At 43.9% G+C, this 23,888-nt stretch overlaps 1 protein-coding gene across 6 annotated transcripts; it reads left to right on the top strand.

Moving 5' to 3' along the window:
* Ptp10D (Protein tyrosine phosphatase 10D) lies at positions 1-23,355 on the top strand. 6 transcript variants are annotated; one of them, XM_046633747.2, is made up of 20 exons: positions 1-631; positions 10,740-10,986; positions 11,184-11,459; positions 11,808-12,014; positions 12,097-12,447; positions 12,520-12,689; positions 12,813-13,176; positions 13,270-13,539; positions 13,631-13,945; positions 14,381-14,659; positions 14,937-15,358; positions 15,521-15,898; positions 16,546-16,738; positions 16,826-16,840; positions 16,940-17,108; positions 17,177-17,429; positions 17,511-17,768; positions 17,843-18,227; positions 18,682-18,774; positions 19,115-23,355. In XM_046633747.2, exons 1-19 carry the CDS (start codon positions 572-574, stop codon positions 18,741-18,743), a joined length of 4,674 nt encoding a protein of 1,557 aa, XP_046489703.1. In that variant the 5' UTR covers positions 1-571; the 3' UTR covers positions 18,744-18,774; positions 19,115-23,355. The 6 variants fall into 6 exon arrangements, with proteins under 6 accessions (XP_046489703.1, XP_046489702.1, XP_046489706.1 ...); XM_046633746.2 differs by having other exon boundaries at positions 12,520-12,695; XM_046633750.2 differs by lacking the exon at positions 16,826-16,840.
* The last annotated feature ends 533 nt before the right edge of the window (positions 23,356-23,888 follow it).

Raw genomic sequence — 23,888 nt, 5'->3', positions numbered from 1 at the left:
TGGCTGGTCGACGACTGGCGGCGAGTCGAGCCTCGTTGGCACAGAAAACATGAAAGTGTACGCGAGTCGGACGAAATGAAAGCGCGCTAGACGGTCGAAGGTATAAGCCAGAGATTTGACGGTACAATAACAATCGAATTTGAAAACGCGAGGGAGCGACTGGAGTGCCGGAAATCGAGGAGGGACCGCGACCCTGGGCGAAGGGTGCGACGTAGAGAGCCGGGAACCCGGACACGAGGAAGGGCGAGGACGGTCGGGAGCTCACTCTTTCTCGAATTCGAATCAATTGGAAATCTGTCGAAAAGGCTCCTGGACTCACGGCCCTGCCGCCCCGGAGATGCCGTCGGAATTAGTGCCCGGGGTTCACAGGTGTTTTGTGTCAACCGTGCAGGTGCCAAGTGCGGTTATCAATTGGTGAGAATCACCTGTCGCCGCTTCCTATCGCGACGCTTTATTCCAGGCGGCCGCGTTTCAGTCGGGATAGTGTGAACCAGTGCCTGCAGTGATAACCGTCCTCTTCCAGCTACCGATCACCCCGTTTCTTCGTCGCCGAGTATAACAAACGGTGACAATGAAACGACCGATCGTTATCTCGCGGTGGTCAGGAATCTTTCTCGTTCTGTTAGCGGAGGTAAGTTACACGTTACAGACATCGTCGATTGGTCAATTTTTTGCGCTCCTATACGCTCCCCGATTCACCTACAACCTTGTTTTGCTTTTCGAAATACTATCTACCGTGGCTCTTGAAGATCGATCGTGGCTCCCCGCCGAATCGATCAATTCTCCAGAATCGATTAACATCGAGTCAGATCGTCACCCTGCGCCTTTCGAATTAGACCATCGTTTCGCGCTTGGAATAACTGTCCTGGCCAAGAATTGTGGGTAATAAATTCCGAACCTTCACAGAGTCCGAAATATTCCCGAGGCCGTATTTGCACAGAATTTGCCTAACTGTACGGGAAATTTGGCAAACCCTGACCTGACCGAAGGAACGATTTACAGCTCAACGTTAAACTTTATAACCCGCTTCGGCTACCTGCGGAGCGTCTGACCGTAGTGTAGGGAGTTAGTATACCTCCGCTCACTCACACCACTTGGCAAAGCACGACACACTTCGTCTTTAACCGCATACGTACACTGCCTCAGGGTCTTAGCCACGGCAGGTAAAAGCAGACACACGGAACAGGCAGATGGAGGCATATTATCGATACCTAGGACTGCCTGTTTGGCTCCTATGCAAACTGACGTAGGTGACTATAGGTGTGCACGGACTTGGTTGACTGAGCATTGCATAACGTGAACGACTTAAATGCACGATATTTGAAAAATTATGTTTAGCTCCGCTTGGAGACTATAACGGAACGCCCAGCGTCCCGAGGAATCATTACAGCGGATGTTGTGGGTGCCAATTTTCTCCCGCAACGTAAATCGATGGCTCACGATCTTCCTCGGTGATTATAATTCTGTAGGTAGATGGTACCAGATTCGGTGCAAGCCTGTGCGTAGACGGAGAACGGTTTGCTCTAACAATCGCGTACGAAGGTTACTTTTACAACGGCTGGTCTACGTCGAGTTTGGAATATGATCCAGAGATCAGGCCCGCAGCTTCTCAATCCGCTGCGGGAAGTCAAATCTGAGTACATCGCGTTGGGTTAACGGCGTTAGATTAATTGGAGACCAGATGGAACCGTTCCGATTTGTTCGAGCGATCGATGGCGGCGATTTTCAGTTTTGCGTCACGTCAAATCGAACTTTCCATCAGCTCTGTCCAACCGTGGGAACATTCTAATGCAGCTTTCGATTAAATTTGACAGTCGGTATGCCGTGCTGGGGAATTGTACACTCCGTAGCCTGATTGCTAGAAGTGTGAAATCCGCGGAAGGCTGTTGTACGTTAAGGCGTAGAGAACGTTATCGGTTTTTTATTGTTGGAAAAAGGATCGGTGGATGGGCGAGGTGTCCAGGTTACTCTGGACAAATACGCTGGTCTTTCGACAGGTGAAAGAACTCTGCACTCTCTCATTGAGTACAGTTCACGCGCGTTCAGCTGGGACAGCAATAAAGGCCTTTCGTAGTAACCCAACTCTCCTGGTACGAAAGAGTTGGACGTAAGTGCGTCGTTCGATAGCTCACGCATATCAAATGAGGTGTAAAGTCCCATGATCGATCAGCCAGCTAGCCAGCGGGCTCGATTCGAATCCCATTTCGGCACTGTCGAATTTCAGTTCTTTACGTCTTCATCGTTCGATTAAATCCTTGGGATCTCTCAGATTCCGCTTTTCTTCATTCCTCTCGTTTTTCTCTGCTTACCGCGACCTTCGCGCATATATTACTGGAATCGAGTATAGGTAGCCTACTGATTTACCGTCCACGCACAGGTAATTGACGAAAACGAGATTCGCGAAGTCGTATAAATTTATATAAAAACATAGTGATTTATCCATCGTCAGCGATTGTCGATGAATGCTTGGAGTAAGCCATGTCGAATTCGGCGTTGGTCGGATTTCAATCTCTTCAGGATCGTTATAAATTTTCAGATTTTTCAACCGAGCCAAAGATCAGGTCATTTTACCGAAGTCTGGTAGCTGGTCCATTTTACTCAAGTTTTTTCAGAAAACGATGACGCTACGCTTAAATTTGTACTTTCCCTGTTAGTCAAAGTTACATATTGTTTCTTTTTCCTCGACACGACGACGTGTGTTTAACAGGCCTTTGTCCGACTGTTCAAACGTAATCTATCGTTTGTTATTTGAATTCCGAATTGAAAGAGGTTCCATCCGACAACGAAGACAAGAGTTTCAACAATGTATCAATGAGAAGCGATCACCAACAGCCGGTGGTTTCATTCATTCTTATTAACTCCAATCCACTTGTCTCTGCATTGAAACGCGATAAGTGGATCCGATATGAAAACCGGCGAGACAATCGCAGCGTCGAAAGTTTCATGTAACGCCACAATCGTGGTAAAAAAAATATTTTTTTGAACATACCGCCGGGTATTTGGCCATGTACGCGACTCGTTGTCGCGTCGAAAACAGGTTATCCTCTCGCGCGGCAAATCCGGTTTCTGGAATATCCTTTCGTTGTTCGAAAACAGCGTCCTCCGTACTGACTTTGAAGCGTATTTTGCACCTGCTGCACTTCAACGCCTCGTCACGCATATTATTAACGCGTTACAACAGCGGGTTCCTGACCAAAGGCCTCCCGAGCAATTCCGCGGTATAATCGAGATCTTGGCATGTTTACCGCGGTTTCGAGGAAGCCTCTCGTCTCGAAACTGACCTCGAGAAAGATGCCGAGCTAGGATAGGTGTAGTCTTGCTGCTTCTCCGTTAAATTATACCTCCAAAAATTCCCCGATCGCCAACATGTTCCCGTTTAATTGCGAATAACGACCTTAGTGCGGTTTTACCGCGGGCCTCGAAGGCGGTCGCATGACTTAAGAGAATGTGCGTAAGAAGTCAATCGGCGGAGTAAGAAAATGTGGCAACGCGATAGACGCATCGTAGATATTTGGCGAAGACAGCTGAGCGAGAGAGAGACACCGAGAGAAAGAAAAGCTCCGGCTTCTTTGGCCCAGAATGCGGGGCGGATGACCGTAGCGTGCTAAAATAAACTCCTTCGACGGCAGTCGGAATCGTTGGATAACGAGTGAAGTGTCTCTTTCTGGGACCCGTGTTCCCGGGTCATGGGGTCAGCGGGTCAGAAGCAGCGTTTCGGGTCCCGGGTCCCCCGAGGTGGGAAAAGCGCACGTTTGTTCATTCAGGCATTCGTGCGTCTGCTCGTTTTCTCATCTCCGCTTTCTGCCGTCACCGCTTAACAGGGAAATGTGACGAAACCGCTGCGGAAACAAGGCTGACGGTCAGACGGAAATCCCGAGCGGATAACGACGCCGAGTCATTGCTGCATTTCTTTCTGCACCTTGCGGCGAACAGATGTCGAGTGTGAAGATGATATCCGGCCCTTGGACTGGGAAGGGATGCGCGTTTGATCTCGTTCGAGTCGGCGCGGACCTTTCGAATAAGTTGTTATTAATAAAAAAATATATATAAATTGTACATTATCAATCAAACCCTCGGGCATGTTTGGATATTCCCATGACCACTGTTTAATTTTAGGAATGTGAGATATGTTCACTTCACTCACGCCCGTGCCAAGACTTGACCTTTCAAACATTGATTCCACGTATTTTTAATTTTTATGTGGCTAAAAACTAGTTTCCATTAATCGCATTCGAATTCTTTCTAATATTGTGGTGTCAAAAAAAAAAGATATTCTATAAATTTTGATCTAAAGACAATTGATTTATTCATGGAATACGAAATCGTGAGTTTTTTTTTGTATTACGTCATGTTCCTAATTTGTACGACGTGTGAGAAATAAAACGAAACTAAGGAAAAAAGAAAAAACACCGTATAGTTACTCGAGCTAGACGTTAAGTCCTGTCGTAGATCGTTCCGTAGATACGATACTCTAATCAAGAAAACGAGCAAACGTGTGTCCTTATTTAGAAAAAAGAAAGAACCGAGCTGCTTTGATGATTAACCGGAAGGCCAAGGAAGTTTTGAACTTCCGTTATAATTACATCACGCGAGATACCAGGCCCACTTTATCTTTGAACTGTATACACATAGTAAACAGTCACCGGTTGATTTGTTTATTTAATTCTAACTTTCGAATCAACCGTCTCGAAGATAACATACGCAAATAAAAGAATTTAAATTAGTATTCGCCCTCAATATTCGTCTAGTTTGCGTACAGTATTCGTCAATAACGCAGCAGACTGAAACATAACACAGAAGTTGGATACGGAAATCGCCGCGGCCTTCGCATTGCAAGTAAAAGCGTGAAGGTTGTCAATTTTTTTTTTTTTTTTTTTCTTTACCCTGAACACCAAAGCTCAGATTTTCGTAGTTCTGTGACACATATTATTTTATACTAGGTATACAAACTAGGCAAAGGTGGTTTTATATTCGCACGTAGTTGCAAAATCGCTAGTTTTTAATCCTCCGGTTTGTGTACACTGTTAAAATTTTCCGAACGTAGCTTCCTACACTGTATTGGAAGTTTTATTCCGATACGGAAGAGTGAATTCACCCAACACTTACTATATATTCATTTTACAACTACAATCAATTCACTACACAATCAAGTGAATTCGAATGATTTTTTTCGTGTTTTTTCTTATAAATTTTACAATTAGTAACATCAGAAACTTTGTTGTAAATTTGTCACAAGTATATAGTAATAATTTACGACGCTACACCGAATTTGTAAATTTGCAAGCTGATTTTATACATTTACAACACTTTTGTACAGTGTGGTAAATTTACAATAATTTTTAGTGACACAAGTCTGCCGCGTGGACCAAATAATCTGAGCAGTTAGTTAAATGCGTGAATCGTGCGCGGTTAATTATATTATATCCAGCATGCGCAACGGAGCGTCTATACGCAACGCGGTCAGCTTTTGAATTCATTCGAATTGCTTAACAGGGAAAGCGAGCCACGCCAGTCTCGTGCAATACGCGCAAAACTGAGCTGCTAAAATTTGCAAGGTTGCACGTTGGTCAAGCCGACCGCGTTGAATTTCAGCTTGTACACGCGAATCAAAGTTGGTGTGTGCTCCGAGCGCTGATGCGTTATGTAACGGTAAACTGCAGCGAGTAATTGCAGGGCTAACGATTTTATGTAACTCGACTCGCCTGCTCCACCTACGTATAGGTAAATTACGCCTCGATTGCGATCGAGTGATAAATTTTCCAAACACTGAGTAAATCTCGGCTGCGCTTCGAGCCCGGGAAAAATTAGAAAATCTAAATTCTCACGAGCGTTGATTTCGTTCGCAAAGGGGTTCGACCGCGACTCAATCTGCACTCGAATACGGAAGCGGGGAAAGCGGCGAAAGCCGCTTGTTGACTGACGCATGCGACGATGTCGAATGTGCCGCGTTAATAGCGATTGTACAATGATCGTTTAGCTATGATCGTACGCGAAGCCGAGCAGGAAACGACGCCCGCAAGTTCAGTGCTACACGGAGAGAATAAAAGAGCAGGTTTTACTCAAAACTGTAAGAAAAGAGGGACGCGTCGAGGTTTTATTGTAAAATATACACCGCGAAATGCAGAATTTACTATAAAAATGGTGAAAACTACCGTGCGCAAAGTGAAATATTTCACGTCAATGGTAAAAATTACAGCTGCCATGGGTATTATTTGCCAAAAACCTTGAACTCTTCCTCTTTTCCGCCAGTTTTGAGAGTAAAATCTGCACTTTTCATTCTCTCGTTGTAACTACCGTGCCCGCGACTTGTCTTTTCTTACGCATAAATTTATCACTGGGAGCTTGCGGAATCGGCTGATTTTGAGCTTGCGGTTCGAGCGGATTGTATCTATAAATTGAACGAGCTCGTTGCTTTTACGCATTGAAGAAAGATTATACGTTTCCTTGCGGTTTACATTTCCCAGCGAATCAACCGACGGGGATTTTCGCAGAAGGTCGGATCAACGGAGCTTTAATGATTTCGCTTTATTAAGCAAGGAAAACGCCTCTGCCACTGCCTTGCAATAATCGCGTACGTATGTCGTGGCGATACACTATATGCTTAATTACCGCACATTATACCGAAGAACAATGAGTAATTTGTATACCATCTAAGTACGCGTGAGAAATATCTAATTACAACGAATCTGCTCCTTACCAACGTCTACATTTGTATAATAGAGACTGCAGTTCCGTTACGCAAACCGCAAACATCCTATCTCGTAGCTTTGTTTTGCACTTTCAGTTCAGCGAATAAGCACTACCGGAGTAAGCGATAGATCAGCGGCTACCGGAAATGGTAACGACACACGTTCAGAGAGTAAACTTGTCGTCACTGCAGATTTCGGACAAACGTTAGACAGATAAACGGCCAAATATTAGCACAAGCTGTGTTCGTTTTGCTTTCATCTGAGAATATTTTTTACCGACAATAATCGTATCGTATAATAATCGCACGTGAAATTGCCGTGGCGTAATTTTGTGGTTCTTAGACGACAAATTGGAGAGGTAAAAACGAGTCGAAGAACACGGGTTTAGGTGGAACTACGGAGTTAACGAAGTTCACAGACTAGTCTTTTGTCCGTCGTCCGAACAAGGTGTAGAAATCTTATTTTCATGTACGAGTACAAACGCGTAGGCAAATATAACTACTACTTGAGAAACCTCGTGAGACACGCCCGCAGGTTAATTACGAGAACTCCGCGTCGTTCTCGCAGTGACGGGACCTGCAAATATACACCCAACTTATGCCCATCTTAATAAACATTAAACACGCACCTGCGTTAACATTTTGCTCGACGATAAATTGTAAACGCGATTCACCATTCTACGGTTTACTCGCGTACGCGATCGGCCGTCTAATTAAATTAATCACGATTATCATAGATACAGAACCGTAATACAAGGCGTGGTGTAAGCCAAGCAGTCGCTCCATAAGCTTATACCAACACGCAACGAATCGTTGCGTAACTATACTCAATAGCGAGAGAACGTATCGTTCGTTCGTTTACGATCTACCATGTGCCTAAGTCACTGTAGTTCTTTGTATTCCGTGCCGTCGCAAAAACAATTAGCAGTTAATGAAAATCCTGATACCGGTTTACGAGACGCATTTGTTTTGATTGTTGAGATAAAAAAAAAAAAGAAGATGACGGAGCAAATTAGTCGAAAACTGTGTTGAAACTCAAACTTCAATTACATACCGAATGAACAAGGTTCAATCGTCGCATTTCTAGATCTACGAGCGTCGCAGGTTTTTAATCGCAAGAGTATCCGTCTCCTTCCTCGTCCTCCTTCTCATCCGCTTTGAGATAAAAATGAAAAATCTCCATAAGACAAATTGCGGGGAGTTCACCGAAGGGCGAAGCGAGGTGCTTCGTCTCCGAGCCTGACTAGCTGAACGAAAATCTGAGTCGTCTGTTGCTGGCTACACCTCAGATCCTCTCACGTAGCTCTCGACCCCCGGTTGACGGAGGGTGGACTCGGCGTCCCTCGTTCCTGGATCTTGTTCTCCCTCCCGCGCATCAGGGCTCGGTATTCCTGCAGTCTAGCTCATATCGATCCCTCCTGCCCTCCTTGCCTCCCTTCCTTCTGCCGCCCACCCCTCGGTGCTAGAGAGGTCCCAGGCTTAATTGCGAGAAGAATCAGAGGCGGACGAGGCAGGCCGTCTGCCGTTGCATGTGTGAAAATATCCCGGGGGAAGAGAGAGAGAGAAAAGGAAAAGAATGAGTGACAGAGAGGCGGGAGAGAGAAACCGCAGGAGATGAAAAACGAAATGCTCAGCCTGGATCTTGAGCCGAGAATATAGCGGAATTCATCTAGGCACATGTGCATCGTCTGCGGGATACGTATCCGCAGCATCCGACGTACAGCCGCGTCTGCATCGGTCCGTCAGTCAGTCGGTTGTACGGGCAATGTTATGCCGGAAGTCGCCGACCGGAAGTTGAAAGGCCGTAGTAAAGAAGCGTCAGTTTTGCGTAACGCCACTGTCGAACAGGTGTATATATATCCTCTTTATGCTCGTATGCATTCCGCCGTCCGGGTTTCGATGATCCTTATAAGAGCAGAACATCGGCTGGTCGAATGATCGGGAACTGCGATCTAGGTATAATTATTTCTTCACCGCGCGAGGTATTGCAAAACGATCGTGAATAATCGCGAGTGGATTATAACTGCTTCATTATTTACAGCGCGAATAAATAACACAAATGCTTTGCAAGAAAAACCGTAACGATTCGTCGAAAATCCTCCGGAAATCGGTTATATCGCGTTAAATGCGGAGCGCTGATTCAGCGCTCGGTTTTCATACGGATTATTTCCAAATCCCCGTGGAATCGATCCTCATAATTATTAAACAGCGAAATCCTGCGGCTTGCTTACCGCTTTTACTCTATCGCAATTATTCGTCCGAAGTAATGACTCGCTTCTGGTTATTCAGCTACGGCCGGCCGGCTGCGGAGCATTAAACAGCCGTCTCATCACTGCGGTCGATTCTTGCTGTCGGGTTCGTTATCCAATTGAAACCGGGCACATCCTGCAGTTGCTCAACAGGCTCGGTCAGGCCACCATATCCGTACATTCGCATTCCTACATTATACATACATATTGTTACAAAGGGTGAAATCACCCGTTAATGATCCAGTAGTCATCATAGATAAGAGACGTTTATAAACCTCTTATGTCTTTAAAAAGAATAAGGTTGCTGCGTCAACCAACATTATTGTAAAAACAGTCTTGTTTCAGACTTAAAACGTGAAACACGTATCTTGCAATTAAAGCTTTTTCCCAACATTTGATTACGCCTTTGATTTTGGCTCATTAATTAAGCTCACGAATCCATATTTATTTTCCGTAATGTCCAAGCACGTTACAACATGCATGTACATATAACACAGCGTTGTCATGGAATAATTAATTCTGGTAATTCCCGACTGTCCCTATCCCGGAATCACTTCAATTACTTATCTCAGCATTATCCTCAAACGCTGCACGCATATAATATGTATCAGCCGTGCGCAGGGGAGAGATACGGAAGAAAATTCATGAGCTGCACCCACCTGAGCGCGATGTATGCACGCGGATTAAGCCGTGTATTTATTTCTGGGTGCGTGCAAAGCATGCATACCTGTATACATATGTATATGCATATATAGGTGTACAGAATGTTTTACATATAGGTGGTTATACGTGCAACAAACACGACGTTGCAGGTTCATCGCCTCCCGTCGAGCTTCACCCACACCCAACACTCGGTGCTGTGATGTTGTTTAGCGTCTCGTAACGGGGATTTCTTTCTTTTTATCCCCCATCTTTCTTTTTCATACACACCGATTTTTTTCCCTCTTTTTATTTTATATTTTTTTTTGTTTTTTATGTTTACTTGTAATTTTATATTTATTACGCGGAAAGGTTACAGGTGTACGGCAACGCCGAGCCGCGTACGTTATAAACGAGCTAATTTTAAGACCCGTTAGAAAGCCCACCGGCACCTCCATTACAACGTATGCCTAGTGTACGTACACACGCACGGACAGTTGTTAAATACCTATTCTTGCATCGTCGATAAACAGTAACGCTACGGAGTGTAATATTACAAGCAATGGAGAAGAGTCCAAACTCTACCTGGTGCACGCGCATGTGAGAACTCACATTCGCTCGTTATATTATTTCGAATGTGTTATACGCGCACCGTGTACACCGCAGACGTCATATAATATTTTTTTCGTTTTCCACATACACGTGCGTGTAATGATACACACCATCGACAACCGGCGAACGATCTTCGTGACGTCACACCTACTTAACGCTTTATTGTAATGCTTAATGCGTTCGTCGCCTGCAGCCGACCGTTCTTATACCGCATGCCGTCGTACAATGGTGCTGGAATTTAGCCCACATAGTACGAACGTCCTGACTTAATTGTTTATACGAGCTGAAACAATATCGCGTGTCGCGTCGTTCTAGGTATGTAATCCAAGTACGGACTTTCAGCGTGGTCGTCGTTCACGATCCGGGTCAAGAATCAAAAGGCTCTTGATGGACCGGATTGTGATTATGGTTGTTGCGGTACACTTTTGCTATCATTTCCCTTGGTCTTTTACTTGTGTTTTCAACGGCGATCGAAAGCTCGAAAGATCTTTTCCCCCAGTAATTGGCGGTGAGAGGATCCTCTACATGTGGCTTCTTATCCTTCTTTTCAGGTGACGTACTCGACCGATTTGGCGATCGAGATACCGGGAAATCTGAGTCAAGGGGACTCGTGGTACAGGCTCGATTACAGTCCGGCGATCGGTTATCCGCCGCCGAACACGAGGATATCGTCGGATGAAATTGGCGACGAGATCAAATTCACGAACGTTCTTCCCGGTACAAAGTACGAGTTCTGGCTCTACTACAGCAACTCGACGCTCAACGACTGGCTCACGTGGACCGCCTCGATAACTACAGGTAATTAATTGACGTCCGTTCTGCAGTGTATAATGGCGTTATGATAAGTGTTAAGCGAAACGTGCCTCGGAGCTAGAAGCAAACGTGGAAAAGTACTTTGGTCATCGGCCCTTGCCGGTGACGAACGTTTCCACATTCGATTCCCGGCTACTTACCGTTAGCACTAGCTCAAACCTGATCGATGTAATAATTTTCAGCACCCGATCCACCCTCGAATCTCACGGTGACCGTTCGCAATGGAAAATCGGCTACCGTTTCTTGGGCTCCACCCGCGCAGGGAAATTATTCCGGATTCCGACTGCGGGTTCAGAGTTTCAGTGACACGAGTAGTCCCAAGACAAGCCTTGTTCCGGCCGATATGGCCACCTATACATTTCAGGATCTCATACCCGGAGCTACATATTCTTTGCAGCTGTTCACCGTGCTCGATGCGAACGAGAGCGTGGCCTACACGAGCAGGAACTTCACGACCAGTAAGTCATTGACGCTCAATTTTCACGTCTTCTATGACGGCGATAAAAACATGCACGGCCATCTTGTAGGATATATTTTTCAACAAGTTGGATGACTAATCGTCATCATCTCCCTTGTTCTTCTTACACTTACAGTGTTGTTTATCGTTCGGATCGAAGCCTCGCGATGTTTGTTCGCGCGATCAGCAACTGTCGCAATATTTACGGATTTATCTGACCGTCCGTTTATTTAATCAAGTGTTCTTGCTTTCTTGCACCATATTCGCTTCTCGATAAAGTGTTTGAGAAGCCTTGACGTCTCGAATTTCGGCAGATGACCCCTAACGGCTTAATGCTCTCAATCCCCAGAGCCAAATACACCGGGAAAGTTCATCGTTTGGTTCCGAAACGAGACAACGCTTCTGGTGTTGTGGCAGCCGCCGTATCCAGCCGGTATATACACCCACTACAAGGTGAGCATCGATCCACCGGATGCGATCGAGTCCGTTTTGTACGTCGAGAAGGAGGGCGAACCCCCGGGACCAGCGCAGGCTGCATTCAAAGGCCTCGTTCCAGGTGAGTTTCCACTTCCAAGGAGCAGCAATCGGCGTTAAACGCCGGACGCAGCTTCGAATCTTCCGTTTATTTATTCCTTCAGGAAGAGCCTACAACATATCGGTACAAACCGTGTCGGAGGACGAGACTTCGGCCCCAACGACCGCCCAATATCGAACAGTTCCGCTTCGCCCGTTGAACGTCACTTTCGATAGAAGGTACCTGACTCCGACGTCTTTCCGAGTCCTCTGGGACTCCCAGAACGGGACGTCCGAGTTCGACAAGTACCAAGTGTCTCTGGCGACGAGGCGGCAGACTCCGGTCACCAGAAGCCGGGACGATGAGAGATGGCTCGATTTCAAGGATTTGGAGCCCGGAAAGACCTATCAGGTGATTGTAAAGACGGTGTCTGGCAAAGTCACCAGCTGGCCAGCGACCGGGGATATAACGTTGGGTGAGTATCGTCGCAGGAAGGGAATCCTCGTGTTTTCATTGCGATTGTCATGACTAATTGCACTTTCTTCAGAACCGTTACCTGTCAGAGATCTCCGAGCTGTGACGGATGAGCAGACCGGAATGGTCGAGGTCTCCTGGACTCCAAACAACGCTAGCACTCAGGACAGCTACAAGCTTTCGTACGACGAAGTGGAAAGACTTACCGGCGATACGACGTCTCTGACAGTCGATAAAACGAAGGTAAAGGTATCGACACGCTTCGCAGAGTCGAAATTTCTGGCACAAAGCCAATTCATGTCATGCATTTACGGAATCTTCACGATGAAACGATAGCGTAATAGGTGACGGTTGTGAAAATTTAAGGTGACGTTGGACGCGCTTCTTCCGGGTCGGAACTACTCGATAAGTGTCCAGGCTATGAGCAACAAGGCTGAATCAGTTGAGTCGGTGATATACCAAGTGACCCGACCGGCCAGTCCGATCATCGAGGATCTTAAATCGATCGAAAAGGGGCTGAACATATCTTGGAAGAGCGACGTAAACTCGCGTCAGGAGAAGTTCGAGGTTACTCACAACAGAAATGACACCGGGGAGAGTACGACGACCTCGACTATCGAGTCTCACATCGATCTAAAGGACTTGTTTCCGGGTGCAGGGTACGAGATTCGGGTCGTCGCGATCAGCCATGGCCTCAGAAGTGAGCCCCACGTCCACTTTCAGGCTGTCCGTAAGTAATATCAAAACTTTCAATGACTTCCAAATGTAACATCTCTCCAATGATTGGGTATTAAATTCACCTGTATACCTGTGACTTCTTCAGTCCCTCATCCGCCGAAGAATTTGAGCATTGAGAAAGTGCGGAGGAACGGGGTCGTCGTACGGTGGGAGGCACCGACAGATTCCATGTTCACGGAATTCGCCATTCGTTATCAAACTGAGGATGATACCACCTGGCATGATGTGGCGAGCTTGAGCAATACCGAGGCTGAAATAGACGATATGACACCCGGCGAACGGTACATCATCAGGGTAAACACGGTCAGCTTCGGGATCGAGAGCTTGGATTCGCTGCAAGTAAATCAGACAATTCGTGAGTACGAAATGATTGTTGACACGCGGAAGCAGGGAAAGAAAAATCTCAAAACCTTCAGCAGATTCTATGTAACGTGAATCGTTTTCAGAACCAAATCCAGTACTAAACATCACGCTGACTTCGGACTCTACCAATGTTACCTTGGAATGGCCGAGGCCAGAGGGCAGGATAGAGACGTATGTGATAAGATGGTGGTTGGTGAACGATAGCGATTCTATTCGCACTAAGAACGTCACAGAGAGTACGGTTTCTGCTGCTGCTGCTGCTTCTGGTCCGAAGGAAGGTGTGCAATTGAGGAAGGAACTGATTGGCGAGTTGACACCAGGCATGGAGTACTCGTTCTCGGTTTACACCGTGTCCTACAACCTGGTCAGCGACGTGACCAATCTCACTACGAGAACAAGTGAGTAGGATGTCTGCCTTGAGACGCTAAGTCATTCCGTATTTGAGATTTGCATGCAGACGTGCCTGTTTTTTTTTACTGAGTTTTCAAATGACTGTTTGGTATGACGTGAAGTGTGGAATTGCAAATGAGTCGAATTCGTTTCGTTGCAATTAACCTGTTTTTCTCGCTTCGTGCAGTTTTCGATCATTCGGTGTTACCTTAACAAAGCGCCGTGTTTTGCGCACGACTAATCGAACCATTGTTACGATATCAATAGTGGCAGCTGCAGCGAAGAAGAAATGAAACGAAATAGCGGAAAGATAATACAGCGGGAAGAACAGAATAAAGAAATGCAAATTCAATAACATTTACGTGTCTTTAAAAATTCAGCTATCGATTCTAAACTTCGTCTTGTTTGTTCGTAACTTTACGTCGATTACCTTGTTAACACAGTGCCGTTAATCCAGTCCGAAGTCGTGGTTGTCATCGACCAAGATTACCCCGACTCATTGACCCTCCTTTACACACCGACGCCAGTACAGTCGTCCCGTTTCGATCTTTATCGGTTCAGTATCAGCGACTCGAACAACACCATTAAAGAAAAAATGGTTAACGATACCGAGAACAAGGTGACGTTCAGCGGTTTGACACCGGGAAAATTGTACAACGTAACTGCCTGGACGGTTAGCGACAACGTCGAGAGTCAACCGCTACTCAGGCAGGACAGATTATGTGAGTAGAAAACTATTCAGTTGATAAATAATAACTTCGGTAAATACTGTAATTATCCAAATCGCAATTTGGATTGGCTCGCTGCAAATATCGTACAGGTGAGTCTGTGTCAGTGGTTTTATGTGCTTGGTGTTTAACTGCTCGAAAAATCAGCAGTCACGCTTTTCCTGTTGAAGTATCAGTTTCTTGAAGTGAAAACGTATCAAGAGTTCAATACAGAATCAGATCCGTTTTGGTCCGACCACTTACTAACTCAACTTTCGTCGTCTTCTCATAGTCCCTGAACGAGTGACGAGGATACACGCGGTGAACATAAACGATACGAGGATAACGTTGGAATGGGATGTGCCTCGAGGCGAATACGACGCGTTCGAAGTGCAGTACATAAGCACGGACGAAAGTCTGGAGGAGAGCCTGATCCAAAACGTGACAAATCGCAACTCGATTACCATAAACAATCTGAGGCCTCATCGCAATTACACATTCACACTGGTCGTGATATCCGGAACCGAGTCGACCTTCTTGAGAAAATCAAGTCCGGTAAGCGCCAGCTTTACAACGAGCGAATCTTATCCGGGAAAAGTCGAGGTGTTCCAACCTTCGAACGTCTCGCCAAGCGACATCACCTTCGAGTGGTCCCTGCCGAGCCAGGATCAGAATGGAGTCATTCGGAAGTTCAGCATCACGTACGGACTGGAGGTGAGAGAATGAATGAATGAATATTTTATTGTATCCTAGAATTTAAAGAGAGAGACCGATATGCAGAGACGCGGTACATACCATTTTCTGAATTTCAATTCTGCGGTCGTTCAAAGAACGAGGAAAAAATTGGACTCACAGTATTTTCCATCCCAATTTCAGGGCTCGACTCACACGCAAGTCAAGGACTTCAAACCGACCGAGTTGCAGGGCGTGATCAAATCGTTGATACCAGGAAAGACGTACATATTTCGAATCCAGGCGGAAACGAGGATCGGCTTCGGGCCGGAGGTCGTTTGGAAACAAAAAATGCCAATTCTGGCGCCTCCGAAGCCTCCGACTCAGGTCGTACCCTCGGAGGTATGCAGAAGCAGCACCACCATCCAGATACGTTTCAGGAAAAACTACTTCAGCGAACAGAACGGAGCTGTCACTTCCTACACCATCATCGTCGCCGAGGACGACAGCAAAAATGCCTCCGGTCTGGAAATGCCCAGCTGGAAAGACGTCCAAGGTTACAGCATCTGGCCTCCGTATCAGGTAATATTCGACAACAGCATTCAGCCTTGAGGAACAGGGTATTTGACCTGAGGTAAAAAACTGATTGTAATTGGCGAATCAAATCCCGATTGCAAATCGCCGACAACTGAAGGTCACACGTTTTTGGATAAGGAAAATTAACAATGTGCCCACCAGTTGAACTGTGGGTAGTTACGATGAAACGTGCATATAGACAAAGATTTCATTAGTATTCAATGGCTCGTTGTTTGCATTGAATTCAGCGAACGGCCGTCGAGCCTGCTCATGAATTCGCAATCCCTCGGGGGGGGACTCGTGTGCTGATGCACGTTGCCAGAGCGTATTATACACGCCAGTAAACAGTGCTGGTGAAGAAGACACTACTGATAATTTCATGTGATCCACACTCGCTAGTGTTGCCTCTGGTGCTGAGGTGATCGGAATTGATTAATCGCGGCAGGTGCATCATGGAAACACTGATTTATCTCGTTTCTCGTACGAGGCAACTGATCGTTCAGGTAGCCTTCGAATCTTCACAAAGCAGTATTATGCACGACGCGTTTCAGATCAAGTGTCTTCCGCCTCTCATCCGCTATTTCTTACTTCGACTATAACATTGCTCACTGGAATGAAACCAATTTTATATTATCCGCGCATTACCTTTGCAGGTAATGGAACCTTATTACCCGTTCAAAAATGGCTCCGTCGAGGACTTTACGATCGGTGGAGAAAATTGCGACGGTAAAACCGGCTACTGTAACGGCCCGTTGAAATCTGGCTCGACGTACAAAGTAAAGGTCCGGGCATTCACGGCTCCTGACAAGTTCACCGATACCAGTTACAGTTTTCCCATTCAGACAGGTAAGCTTGATTCCCGGTTCAATTTGTCACGACGACATTTTAAATGAAAATAATTTACGTAAAATTTCTACTCATGTCTTTCCACAGGATTACTAGTCGCAGGTGAGATTATCGTCTTGCCAAACAGCATAAATTGTATATATTCGTTCTAGATGATACGTAGACGCACAATATAATGCTTTCCAAAAATTTTCTCAACAGACAAGGACAATACGGCTATCATTGTCGGCGTCACGGTTCCAATCGTTTTACTACTGACATTCTTAGGGCTCGGTCTGATAATAAGACGAAGGAGAAGTCAAGGTAGAAAAACGACGGAAACACGAGTTACCGACGATCTATCGTTGCCTGGAAGTGTAATTGAGATAAGGTGAGTGAATGTGATTTCCCTTTGCGGAAATACGGCTTTCCTCAAACTAATACCACGAATTTCCGCAGCCGTCCAATACGGGTGGAAAACTTCGCGGATCACTATCGAATGATGTCCGCGGATTCGGATTTCCGTTTCTCCGAGGAGTTTGAAGAGCTGAAACACGTCGGCAGAGATCAGCCCTGCACGGCGGCCGATCTACCTTGCAATCGGCCGAAGAACCGCTTCACCAACATCCTGCCTTACGATCATAGCAGGTTTAAACTGCAGCCAGTCGACGACGAGGAAGGTTCGGACTACATAAACGCGAACTACGTGCCGGTAAGTAGATCCGGGTAGAAAAAACCCGTGTTCCGCCTCGAGGCGCAGGAAATTTAAACTCGCGATTTCCGACACATGCAGGGTCACAACTCGCCGAGGGAGTTCATCGTCACGCAAGGACCGCTGCATTCGACGCGCGGCGACTTCTGGCGAATGGTTTGGGAGAGCAATAGTCAGGCAATAGTGATGCTGACGCGTTGCATAGAGAAGGGAAGAGAGAAATGCGATCGTTACTTTCCCGAGGACACGCTTCCGGCATACTACGACGAGATTTGCGTCACTATGCTGAACGAGTGGCAATATCCCGACTGGCGCATAAGGAACTTCATGTTGTGCAAGGTGAGCGGTGCACCATTTGAAATCCAACGTCTTCTGGGCATAGATTTTTATTCCGAATACCCACGGTTGAACAGGGCAAAGTCGAGCGGGAAATCCAGCACTTCCACTTCATGACCTGGCCCGACTTCGGGGTTCCAAGCCCGCCGCAAACCTTGGCGAGATTTGTGCGAGCTTTCAGGGAACGCGTTGGGCCCGATCAGAGACCCATCGTGGTTCACTGCAGCGCCGGGGTCGGCAGAAGCGGCACTTTCATCACCTTGGACAGGATACTGCAACAGATTTTGGTATCAGATTACGTCGATATATTCGGCATTGTCTGCGCCATGAGGAAGGAGAGGGTCTGGATGGTGCAGACCGAGCAGCAGTACATTTGCATACATCAGTGTTTGCTTGCTGTCTTGGAAGGGCAGGACAACATCGGACCGATTAGGGAAATTCACGACAATCAAGGATTCGAAGGTAAGTGAGGAGACGTCTTCCAAGCGGCGCGGATACTTGTTGAAAGTGAAAATCATTTTATCGCTCACACTTACATATAATATTACGATACGATCTATCTTGGTGGCGGGATAACGGTCGGCTGTCTTTCAAACCGCCAAGGAATATTGCTTCGTGGTAGCGGGTCGATTTTTTTTACCCTCGCTTCTTTTTCGAGCAATGGTCCAATTCGATAGTTTTCAAGTGACGATTAATTGTCCGTAATATAGCGAAGTCGGTCTACATATATTCGTATACTTGGCTCCTAATCTTACGTGGTGATGGCGCTTGGTTAATTACATACGTTACGGAACTGTGCGACCGACGTTGAAACACGAACGAAATTCACAAACCGGAGGGTATAGCTGCCGTATTAACGAATCGCTAAGTGGAGCGGATCCGCTTACTTCTGTACCTTTATTAATTTTGAATTTAGGGAAGAACCGAAGCTCTGTTGAAAATTCAAAGAACCCAGCCGAGGCTGAGAAGGAAAGGTGACCTTCAGACTCTGGTCATTCCTCCGACGAGGGTAAATGTCATTTGCTGTTTTTCATGCACGCTTTTTGTACACTAGATATGTGTGATGCATGCGCCTAACGAGAAATGTGAAGTGAAAGGAGAACAGAAATGAGTGGATAAACGAATAACGCGATGCTTTCGCCATATTGGTTCTCACTAACAACCGTAACTCTGGTCCTTTGCTGTACTGATTCTCGACTACTTGACGTTCATTTGCGATTAGATTAGAAACGAATACATGCAGAGAGTATAATTTTGTCGTTATTGCATTGGGCATGGTTGTGGAAGGTGTGTAGGATAATCGTCGCGCGGAATTAATGAGAGAAACGAAAGATCCGAATGATTTTCAGATGACGAGGGCATAGCTGAGTCAGGAATGTAACGAGTTCGCCGAGCGGATTGTTATTTTTCCGTCAAAGAAATCTCTCTTTTACGGTATACCGCGGTTGGATCAGCGAAATGAAGAACGTCGAAGCGCGTCTCTTAGGGCACCCAAAGCCTGCTGTAATAGGCCAGGGTCACGGTAGAAAATAGTAATTTATTATTATAAAGAAAACTGCGTAGATGTTTCATCGGGCGATGAGTTGAAACGAAGGAAAATGACTGGTGAAAGAGGAAGCGTAATAAAAGTGGAAGAATTCGCAAACGTTGATTATGCTTTAGATATCGTCCGATATAGAGGTATATGTGAATTCAGAATTGAACATATCTGTGCTATATGTTGGCTGGTCCAAATCATTATTCGTGTACATAAATTATTAATATTTTTGTTGTTTTTATTTCTCTATTAATATCAATAATTGTAGAATGAGTATATATGTAATCGATTTTAGTTATGTATATTGATAAGTTTTATAATGTATGACTTTGGACGAGTGCTGGATATTTGAAAGATAAAATGGAAAGGAGGAAAAAAAAATTTAAACTTCATACTCGTAGATGCAGCTGATTCGGTTGTTACTTTTTTATTGGCAGCTGAATTTTTATCTTTCGGCAACAGGTTTTGTTTCTTATACTCATTTCTCTCTCTCTCTCTCTCTTTCAATTACACGGAAATACGAACGTCGAGAATCGCCATTGACTAGGTATTGCATAATACGGGGTAGAATAATTGTCTTAGCTGAGTTCAGAATTCACGTAATTTAATACGGTTCTATTATTATAATGATACACAATTACGAGTGATAATTATCAGTAATATTTTCACAGCCTTTGCTTAATGTCATTCATGGCTCGGATAAAAATTCGATCTGTGAAATCTTAATGCCGCGATAGTGAAAACCGGTGTGTAACGTATTTTTTTTTTCGCGAATATAGATAGTGCAAAAAATCGGCATCGAACTGTTGCGGAAAAATTTTAATCCACACGATATACCGAATATGCAACGTTCAAAAAATGAATTAAGATCCGTCCAAGAGCCATATTAGACAACCTATGTAGAACGTAAGTATTTAAAAAGTGTCGAGAAAGGTGATTAAAGGAGAAGAGGGGTGAAAAAAAAAATAACAATAATAATAATCAACAAAAAGTTTTAGTAGAAATTACATTGTTTGATTGATACTCGCTCGAGATAGATAAGTCGGTGGGAACAAGAAACTCGCATCTTCGTAGAAGCCATATCATTTTTATTGCAAGAAGTAAAAAAGTCAAGCGTAATAAATATCACTGTCTGTTACTGTAATGTATAAAAAAAATCGTAGATATACCTGTATATTACAGGCATACATAAATCGCGGCAATCGAATTTAAAAGTCGATGAAATATGATGTTGTAATATCTACCGATAGTGCAGTGTTTGCATACATCTACGGACGTACGTACTTAATTTTTTACTCCAATCGCACGTACCGAGTCTCATTTTTGAAGTATAAAATAGTCGAACACGTTGAATCATAGACTACCCGTCACCAAGCGGTGTAGGTGTTTTTTTTTTTGTTTTTTTGTTGTTTTTGCAGGCAGAACGGTTCGGGATGTACTTACGCATTTGATTATTATAATATCGAGTTACCTTTTTACTACTGCGCAGGATCTCATTGTATAGTAATGAAATAAGGGTAACAAGGACATGCCTAGATGCAATTTATTCGGCGTTTCAGACTGACGACGTTTAGAGAGATTTTTGTACGCAAATCACAACGGTATCGTCACTGAATTTTCTCCGCGCTTTCTCAGTCCCCGTTTTTACAATTTGTTATTTTCTGGTTAAATGGACCACTGTATATACATATATACATTATACATGTACGATATAATATAATACAATATACATATTATTTGTATGATATCAATTGAAGGTAGTAAAAATTGTGTAATTTACCGAGAAATTATTATTACCATTTCGACCTGCCATTTCGAGTGGTACACAGCGATTATATAACGCTGATTATTACCACAGCTACGTTATAGGTGCATTTAATAGTTTTACTAAACGCAAAACTCCGGCTCGCGATAAATTGCTGACCGTCACACAAACACGCGCGCACATATATGCGTAAAATGAACGTACTTGTACTTAAAAATACTACACGTGGCGGGAATTGATTTCTCACGGTAATATTAATTTTGCAAACACCGGGGTCCAAGTTTCGAATGCAACGACTAAAAACCACATCGACCTCGTTCGCAAAATTCAATAGCAAAGATAATCTTGTTAACCAGTATTAAATCGTGGGTTAGGAGGTTATTCCAATGTTTAGCGCTAGGCCGATATACATAATTTCATTGCACATGTACATTCAGCTTAGTACGTATGTAATTTGTAAGGATTTATTCGAATTGAAAGAATATTATGCGAAAAGAAGAAGTAGAAAAAAAAAATTAGATTAATATCAGTGGTAAAATCTTGCTGCTATTCACAAAAAATAGATGGAACAATGCGAGAATAAAAAAAAAAAAAAAAAACTTTTTTATACATCGGACAAAACTGAGGAACGATTTAAAAGGTCGATAAATAGTCTACTCGATTCAACTCAATTGCAAATCACGCTCACGGCGCTTCTGTCACGAGTCTCACGAATCAGGATGAGGATTTGCGAAAGGCAAGATTTGAAACTGGAAACTTTGAGTTTTGGCGAATTGATCATTAATCATCTCGTGCCGTCAAAGTCTTTGAAACGCCTTCCGAGTATTGGATTATGACAGAGAAAATTCAATTGCAAAAATTCATTCGCTATTTACCCATGCGAAATACGAACTGCATGTGACTCTTGTATTTGCGAAGCGCCCAAAGTGTAACGCATCCATGATATTAAACACGCTGATATTCGTATTGTAATTTATAATAATATTATTAGATTATTTAGAATTAAAAATATATTTGTTATTAATTGATTTATGATTTATAATAACTAGGGTATTTTATGTTATTCTGTGATAAAGTTTAGCTCTCGATCAACATAAACATGTGAGATTATATGCAACGTATAAATGTGTGTTAATTCGTTATAATACTTTCGGTTTATAGGAATGTGTACGTGTAAAATTTGTGCAGCTCATCATACAATTGCATACTTATGTCCTGAAAATAGAACTCCTGTCACCTACAACGAGTGAGATTCTCTGTGGGGAAAATCGCTTGTCTGGACATGCAAGTTTTTTGTTAAATTTTTTTATCTGTATCATTTGAGTTCGATTGTTTCTCTATATGTTGATCTTCTAGAGATGTAATAATAATAATAATAACAATACCAATAATATCAATAATAATAATATTAACAATAATATAGTATTAATAATAAGCAACTAGCACGCCAGCTCAAATCATCTCAAAATGTGCTTTTGGCAAAATTGTATGTCGATTTTAAATAATTGTACTTAAAAGAAAAAAGGCTAAAGGAGAGTAGAGAAGCGACGAGAAGAAAAAAATAGCAAAATTTCATTCTGGAAAGACTTTTGGAATGTGAAAACAGTGCTCGGTTTGTTAAAATATTGATTATCTTGTCAATGTGAATAGAGCACTTGTAATTTTTTTTAGAAATTTTGTTTTATATCTGGTATATTACCTCCTGCACGATCACTCTTGGCTACATATCCGGATACGTGTAGATGTAATAATGATGTTCGACAGCGCATCACGTGTATTATGGGTATGAGTAACGTCATACATCTAGATATATATATATATATACATGCATAGGTACATAGGTACACGTATACGTAAGATGTAACTGTTGCTAAATTTTATAAATCTTAAATATCATTGTATGTTTGTAACCGTTATTATAACCATATAAAGCGATAGGGAATGCAAATGGCGTTTAGTATGGTCGATACGTATATTTGATAAGGATTTTAAATGTACTCGAATAAATTAGGCTTTTAAGTGGCACATACTCCGAAGGCTGAAATAAGCTAGGCTACACCACCCACAAAAGAACGAGACTCGAAGCGCCGAAGCAGTTTACTGATTTTACAGTGTCATTCCTCATCAAATTGCTTCAAGATATTTTACCGGCAGGCGGGTGAGTAACAAGTAGACTTCAGCCTTGTCAATTATAAATAATAAAATCCCAATAATTATTGTGAATCCTTTCCGTGATTAGTGATAATTATATGATGAAGGAAGCTCCGAATAAATCATCATCGATATTATTATTATTATTATTATTATTATTATTATTATTATTATCATATACGATGATTAAGAATAATTTAATTCTTTGAGTATTTTCTTACCGTTTCGCAGCTCATATAGCGCTTGCATTTTTCCTCCCTTCAGTTTTCCAGCGAATTGCCCATTTAAAACCCAGGGTGATATTCATTTACACCCAGAATTACTTGTATCAAAGGCAAAGAGTATTTAATAACAGGCTAGATTATTATCCGGGACTACGAATACAAGTCAAATCTTTATTCTGAAATTTGACAAAATTTCGACAGCACAACATCGTTTCCAGACTTCGTCTTTCGGTAGAGAAATCTCACGCTCTCCTCCGTGCGCCTTTTTCCGCCCGTTCCACCCTCCCCTCTGTCATGCGGTGTTCTAAACAGAGACCTGTTCCACCGACACCTCGGGTCCGGATACGCCTGCCGATGCGGCAACCGGAGGATGACCTCTGGCCGATAAGCTCATCATCAGCCGGGTTCCCAGGGACGGTTTCACCGAATTCCCACTCGCCTGAAGG

Source organism: Neodiprion pinetum, chromosome 6 (assembly GCF_021155775.2).
Source record: "Neodiprion pinetum isolate iyNeoPine1 chromosome 6, iyNeoPine1.2, whole genome shotgun sequence".
NCBI classification, from domain to species: domain Eukaryota; kingdom Metazoa; phylum Arthropoda; class Insecta; order Hymenoptera; family Diprionidae; genus Neodiprion; species Neodiprion pinetum.
Note: the sequence above shows the minus strand (reverse complement) of the source record. Positions and strands in the feature narration are given on the sequence as shown.

Excerpts from the sequence above, each read along its gene's own strand:
- Ptp10D (XM_046633746.2), top strand. The coding sequence starts at position 572 with ATGAAACGACCGATCGTTATCTCGCGGTGGTCAGGAATCTTTCTCGTT. Across the intron at positions 10,987-11,183 it reads GACCGCCTCGATAACTACAG|CACCCGATCCACCCTCGAAT; the intron begins GTAATTAATTGA and ends AATAATTTTCAG. Across the intron at positions 12,696-12,812 it reads TCGATAAAACGAAGGTAAAG|GTGACGTTGGACGCGCTTCT; the intron begins GTATCGACACGC and ends TGAAAATTTAAG.